The sequence below is a fragment of the Parasteatoda tepidariorum genome, chromosome 8 (genome assembly GCF_982258835.1).
Source record: "Parasteatoda tepidariorum strain Cologne lab strain chromosome 8, Ptep-v5.0, whole genome shotgun sequence".
Classification (NCBI taxonomy): domain Eukaryota; kingdom Metazoa; phylum Arthropoda; class Arachnida; order Araneae; family Theridiidae; genus Parasteatoda; species Parasteatoda tepidariorum.
In genome coordinates, this window is record NC_141762.1 from 60,781,026 (window position 1) to 60,788,162 (window position 7,137).

The 7,137-nt window shown below is 35.4% G+C and overlaps 1 protein-coding gene and 2 pseudogenes across 1 annotated transcript; 1 reads left to right on the forward strand and 2 right to left on the reverse strand.

The window, feature by feature from the left end:
• Positions 1-270: 270 nt before the first annotated feature.
• On the reverse strand, positions 271-1,098 carry LOC139425637 (SCAN domain-containing protein 3 pseudogene; annotated as a pseudogene).
• A 2,348-nt stretch (positions 1,099-3,446) lies between these two features.
• On the forward strand, positions 3,447-4,688 carry LOC147806185 (52 kDa repressor of the inhibitor of the protein kinase-like). The gene has a single exon (XM_087149579.1). It carries the CDS (start codon positions 3,447-3,449, stop codon positions 4,686-4,688), a length of 1,242 nt encoding a protein of 413 aa, XP_087005705.1.
• Positions 4,689-4,969: 281 nt separating this feature from the next.
• Positions 4,970-5,599, reverse strand: LOC139425636 (SCAN domain-containing protein 3 pseudogene; annotated as a pseudogene).
• Between the last annotated feature and the right edge of the window lie 1,538 nt (positions 5,600-7,137).

Here is a 7,137-nt window from a genome sequence, read left to right on the forward strand (position 1 = left end):
AATAAAATACAGTTACACCAAAAAATAAAGTGATTTAACATTTTAACTTACTTGAACGCTACATCAATGAGAACCCTGAGCTTGTTTCTTTGCAATAAGACGGCTCCATATGGGGGTAATCGGAGACAATGACACCCGAAGTGTGTTGCTTATCTCCAGTTCATTCCGTCGCTTTGTTTTGGTTGCTGTTACTGCGGAAAATCCTGCTTCACACAGATAGGTTGTCGGAAATGGCAATAGGGATTTAAGTGCTGTGGTGGCAATCTCAGGTTATTCTGCCAAGACTTTAATCCAGAACACCGGCAGAGTTGTTGTTTCGAACGTAGTCTTAAGGCCGCCGTCATTTGCAATCTCAAACAGTTGATCTTCTTGCATTGACAAGCTAGATTCGCCCGATTTGTTGGCAAATGGGTCGCGGATCCATTCCTTACCAGTTCGTGGGTCTTTTGTGGTTGGGAAGTAGCGCTCGAACTCTTTTAAAAGCAAAGACAGGTGATCGCGAACCAACTGGGAGAATGAATCTTCAGGCTCTGTCTCTCCTAAAATACCCGCTAATGTCTGAAACATGTCGAAAATGCCTCTGTTCACGCGTCGTCCCCATAACTCCAGTTTGGCTTTAAAGGCAGCCACTTTGGCAGCCAACTTGAAAACAGTTGTCAGTTTGGTGACCCATACCTTGTCACTGAAATGTACTGCCAGCGGTGACTTCTTTTCTAAGAGAAATCTTTGCAATGGCTCTCGCAATTCAACTACTCTCAGTATCGATTTTCCTCTGGATAACCATCTTATTTCTGAGTATAACAGAAGGCATCTGTACTCTGCGTCCATCTCCTCACAAAACTGCTCAAACAGGCGCGAGTTAAGGGCGTGTGCTTTGATGTAGTTAATAAGTTTAACGACATCAATCAATACGCTGTTAAATTCTGGTGACATTTTGCAGCTTGCTAGCACTTCCCTGTGAATGAGACAATGTGTAGCTTCACTCTCTGGTGCAACTTCCTTAATCCGAGCAGTTAAACCAGATAGACGTCCGGTCATAGCAGCAGCTCCGTCTGTGCATATGCCTACACAAAAGGACCATTTTAGTTGTCTTGACATATAACCATCCAGTGACTTGAACAGTTCTGCTCCTGTGGTGTTGGTTGGCAAAGATAGTACGCATAACAAATCCTCATGCACCTCTTCCTGATATAGATACAGTGGCGTAGTTTTGGGGGGGGGTTGGGGGACAACCCCCCCCCCCCCGAAATTATTCGCAACTTGTTTAATCAAAATGGACAACTCTATAAAAATAAATACAATTTAATTTACAAGTGTTTTTTTAAATAAAGAAATAAAAATTAATAATAAAAATAAAAATTAATAATAAAAATAAAAATTAATAATAAATATAAAAATAGTATCAATATTCTTCATCTGTGCAAAAAACAATTGTTAGTTTCTTTTTCATTTTACACGTGACCACGCGAGTAATATTGCTGACGAGATCAATTTCAAGGCCGCTGTCTCAACCAATCTCCAGCGTTAGGGGGTAAAAATAAAAGAGATGGGAAAAAAGAATTTTAGTTTATGTTAGTGATTGATTCTTTCGATTATAATCATGGATCGCTAGCTAATTAAAAGGCCAAGAATTGAAACAAATAATGACAAAGATATTGACTCCGTTTCGATAAACGATTGTTTCACTAATATGGAATGTTGTTCGAGTTCAGGAAATAACTCAAAAACAGCAGGTAAGCAATATTTTTTTGTCAAATTTTATTATTCCAGTTTAACTTTCTTCTGATTTTTGCTAATAGCGTATTTTCTTGAAAAGAGAATTTTCATTATTATAAATTTTAATTTCCTCAGCATAAAGAAAAGCAAAATAAAAATAATATTTTTTTTGTTGACTTTAAATTATTTTATTACACTTGATTCTGTTCTATTTGCTTGATTTAAAATTATTTCATATTGGACATGCCGAAAGATATAAAATAATTGAATAATCGTATATAATAAACATTTACATATTTGAAAGAATTATCTTTCAGAATATTTTTTTTTTACATTTCAATTATTCTTATAAATATGTATAGTTCTATTCTAGATTCCTTCAATTATACACTTAAATATCGAGTTGAAACAAAATTATAAACATTTTTTTTACCCATCAAATATTTTTTCCAAATTATAAGCGTTACAAATCGTTTTTTTTTTTCAAACGTATACATAAATAGTGCTTCTTTTCTTCCGTTTCTAACAGCTTTGCCCATTTCGTTTTTGAGGTGATTATTTACTTTGTTAGCAATTTTAAATGCGAATCGTATGAACGGCTTTTCTTATTCAATACTGAAAGTTTTTTTTATATTTTCAAGTTTCAAATTTGCTTTAATTTTTAAAACTTTCCTTTGTTTCACATTTTCATTAAAAACATAATTTTCATTGCAGTTTTAAATGAATCAGTTATCGAAAGTGGAAGTGATCCGATGTTAAAAGATATTTCGCGTTTAGAGCATAGTAAAAAATACACTGATGAAGAAAAATGGGAATCGTTGTATGCCAAATGAATCATTTAAGTTTCCTACTAGTGGAAAAAGAAAATTAAAATTTTAAAGAAAATGGCTGTTAGAATTCCCTTGGTTAGAATATTCAGGAAATTTGGACGGTGCATTTTGTCGATATTGTTTTTTCTTCTGTAGTGAAGAAGTAGGTAAGGGGAGCCATACAGTGCCAAATTCTCTTGTGAAAAAGCCTTTTAATAAATGGAAAAACGCTAAAGAGAAGTTTAATTATCATCAAAATTTAGACTATCACAAAAATGCATGCATGTCTGGGCAACATTTTATAAGCATTAATGAAAATAAAATTCCTAACGTACATCTTCAACTTGACACTGCGAAACAAGTCACAATTAAAGAAAATAGAAAAGTGTTAACATCAATCATCGAAACTATAATTTTAATAGGCAAACAAGAATTAGCTTGCCGTGGTCATTGTGACTCCGGACCGATAACGATGAAAGCTCCATGCCACAATGATGGAAATTTTAGATCTCTACTGCGCTTTCGAATGGCAGCGGGGGATGAAAGTCTAAGGCAGCATTTTGCTCGAAAGGAAGCCGCTTCTAAAAGCCGCTACGTAAGTCCTCAAATCCAAAATGAGCTCATTGAAATTTGTGGAAGGACTATTTTAAAAGAGCTTGTTGTTAAGATCAACAAGTCTGAATGCTTCAGCATATTAGCTGATGAAACTCCAGACGTTAGCGGGGTTGAACAATTATCACTGTGTGCCCGATATTTAGAAAAAACCGAGCAAGGACTAGTTTTGAGAGAAGACTTTTGACTTTTGTGCAAGTTGATGACGTCACTGGAAGAGGATTATCAAATAAATTAATCAATACTTGCAAAGAATTAAATTTAAATTTGAAGTTTTTAAAAGGTCAAGGATATGATGGCGCGTCTTCAATGAGCGGAAAGTTGCAAGGGTGTGCAGCTCGTATTAAGGAGATGTATCCACAAGCTTTATACGTTCATTGTGCAAGCCATTCTCTTAACTTAGCCTTAAGCGATACATGTGCTAATTCCTATTTGAGGAATGCCGTAGGCGTTATAAAAGAAGTGATTTACTTTTTCAGGCATTCATGCAAAAGGGAAGCCATTTTACGAAATGAAATTAATGAAATAAATAATGAGGTTAAAAAGCAACGTTTAACGAAATTGTGTGAGACGAGGTGGACAGAAAGACTTGATGCAGTTATTACGTTCAAAGAACTTTTTATTCCAATATTTTACTCTCTGAAAAAAATTCAGGAATCAGGAGACAACGAGTCTTCAAAGAAAGCGTACATTTTGTTACAGTCTTTAAAAGGTGGGAATTTTATTATTTCTTTGATAGTGATCCATGAGCTTTTTTCCTTTACTCACAGGCTATCAACATACTTACAAGGAGTAAAGGTTGATTTAGTATCCGCTGTGGATATGGCAGATGATTTAATGAACCTGTTTAAGAGTGCACGTGAAAACGCCGAATCAAAATTTAAATCTTTATTTGAAAATGCGACTGAATTTGCTGACGAAGTTGGAGAAGAGCTCAAAATTCCCCGCCTTTCAGCAAAACAGAGGAATAGAGGAAATTATCCTGCATGTTCTCCCGAAGATTATTGCAGGAAATTGATATTTATTCCTGCTTTAGACCACATTATTTGCCAATTAAACATAAGATTTGCTGCCCATCGAAAAGTACTCACAAGTATTCAAAACATTTTACCCGTTTCAGTAGTAAAATTGAGTGAAAAACAAATTGAAGGGTGTTTGGAAGAAATTTTAACGACATGGCCGGACATATCAGACGTTGCAGCTGCTAATATTATTGTTAAGGAAGTTTTACTGTGGAAGCAACGTTGTACTCAACCTTCAGACGCAGAAAGGCCCCATTCATTTATAGACGCAATAAACTTCTGTGATGAACTTTTATTTCCACACGTCTACAACATCTTAAAAATAGGAGCTACCTTACCTGTCACTGTTGCCAGTGTAGAACGCAGCTTTTCGACTTTGAAAAGAATTAAATCATATTTGAGAAACTCCACAAAAGAAACTCGTTTGAACGGACTGGCTCATTTAAGCATACATCGGGAAATTGAAGTAGATATAAATAATGTTATTAACATCTTTTCAGAATCTAAACATCGAAACATCTTTTTGTAACACCTATCAATTTATTTGCTAAAATATATGTACCATATACTAGTACTTGATAATATTTATATATTTTAATGATTTTGCTTTATATGCATCTTATAATTTATTGAAACGGGATATTGCCTGATAGGAAGATATATATATATATATATATATATATATAATTTGTATGTGTGTGTCAAAAGTAGATAACCCCCCCCCCCCGAACATTCATCAAAACTACGCCACTGTATAGATATCGCACATAAACAAGTAGTATTGCCTTGCTGTCAATATCTGTAGATTCGTCAACCTGGAGTGCGTACCACGGTGATGGCTGGAGTGCGTACCACATTAATCCTCTCCAACAATTGCTTTTCAATGTCTTCGGCTATTTCCTCAATGCGCCTAGTCACAGTGCTAGCCGACAAAGGCACATGTGCTATCTTTCCCACAGCAGCTTCTCCTAGTATTTCACGGCAAATGTCTTTAGTGGCGGGCAAGAGTAATTCTTCACCAATATTGAATGGCTTTTTAGCTTTAGCAATGCGGTTAGCCACCAAATATGATGCTCTTAGTGCACTCTTCTTTATTGATGTGGTGGCCATCATAAATTTTTTCTGTCCGTCGTGTTCCTGTTTTTTTCTTTCAAAATACTCCAGGGGCTTGTCTTTTAATCTAGGGTGCTTGGCGTTCAAGTGGCGAAGCAGTTTTGAAGGTTTCATTGCGTCATTAGAGAGTTGATCGCCGCAAACTATGCAGAGTGGATTTGGTTTGTGTGAATCGCCTGTCCCGACAAAACCATACTTCAAGTAGGACTCATGGTATTGTCTGTTAAAAGTTGCATGTTTCTTTGATGTTGAAAGCTCTTCGGTCTCTTCACTGAGCCTTTTCTTTTTTCCAAGGAAACTTTCTAAGGACGTCTGTTTTGTATTCATGTTTACTAACTTGTGAGTTAAATTTGTGCAGACACAATACACACACACACCAAGCACTGTTAAACCTGAGAAAGTACCGGTGAACAGAGAGAGGAGTGATAGACACTTTCTTTTTACAAAAAACAAACAAATGCGCATAAAGCACACAAAACAGTAGAGAGGAATCATGGTCACGTGGTCTTTGGGCGACAAAATGGCAGACGAGCCAGCTTCTCTTTTATAGCCTTGCTATACACTCTCGCTGTGTGAGGCGTCAGAATCGAGAGAGAAGACGAAGTTCTTTATTAGTTCCAATGCAAATGTCGCGTCGCGCTTTCGTTTTTTATTTATGATATTTACAGTTACGATGATTGTTTTTTTTTTTTATTAAAACTAATTGAATGAAAAAATAGTTGCAGAAGATTTCTTTTTTTTCACTTTTTAAAATACTAAAAAAAATATGTTACTACCTTCAGGGGCATATTTTTTTTAAATAAATAAAATTTTAATGGAACACAGATATTTTTAATTTGGGGTATAAACCTAGAAACTTAAATTCAGTTTCAATGAAATGGGCGGACCGGTACCATTTGATCCACGGACCGGTACTGGTCCGCGGACCGGGGGTTGGGGACCACTGCTATAGATGACTTGTATTATTTCTGGTTGACTTTAAAACTTGTACAGTTCAAAGTGGTATCTTATTATCTAACGCCATTCCCCTAAACTGAATCAAATACAGTCATAGTCATACTAACCATGTTTTCTTTAAAATAAAATGTTCACAAACAAATGTTTTTGAATAGATAAATTCTCTTGTTTAATACAAGGTAAAAAAAGTTTCTTGCAAAAACTTTTAATTTCAGTAAATATTATTGACAATTCATTGCCATAAATTTACAAAAGAGTAAATGAGAAAAAATGTTTTCGCGAAGAAGATGACCATTAAAATGTTATTGTTTTTACATAAGTTATCTTTCCCGGGGCAGTAAACGAGTAAATATATCTCTCATTGCATTTAAATTTAATTTTATATAAGATTCGTTAATTCACGTTTAACTGGTCAATGATGGGTATCGTGTAATCTAAGATAATTTGTAATTCAGCATTTTGACTAGCAGTGTTTTCAACATTACTTTGTCACCGTGTTCGACCTACTAAGTATGTCACCTAATAAATTTTCGCTAACACTTCCTTTACGAATATTTTTTCTAAAAATCGTAATTTTCTTAGGAATGCTACGATTTGTGGAGAAAAAAAATTTAAAATGTCAGGCTTTTCTTAAGAGTTTTTATTTATATATTAATCACGATTAGTACTTTTCCTTAAACTACCGACCTGCTTGTGTAGGGGTCAGGGAACTGGCCTTGCACAAGAAAGGTTCGGGGCTCAAATCCTGGGCAAGGCAGGGATGTTGATTCATTCTCTGTACTATCTGTCCTTACTGTGGGGGCAACGTTGGCCGCACCTAATGAAGCATTGGCGTCGTCAGAAAAAATTTATTTGGGGGGGGGGACATACTTAAGACTGTTATTTTCAAGGTTCTTGAGAAAAATATT

Excerpts from the sequence above, each read along its gene's own strand:
- LOC147806185 (XM_087149579.1), top strand. The coding sequence starts at position 3,447 with ATGAGCGGAAAGTTGCAAGGGTGTGCAGCTCGTATTAAGGAGATGTAT.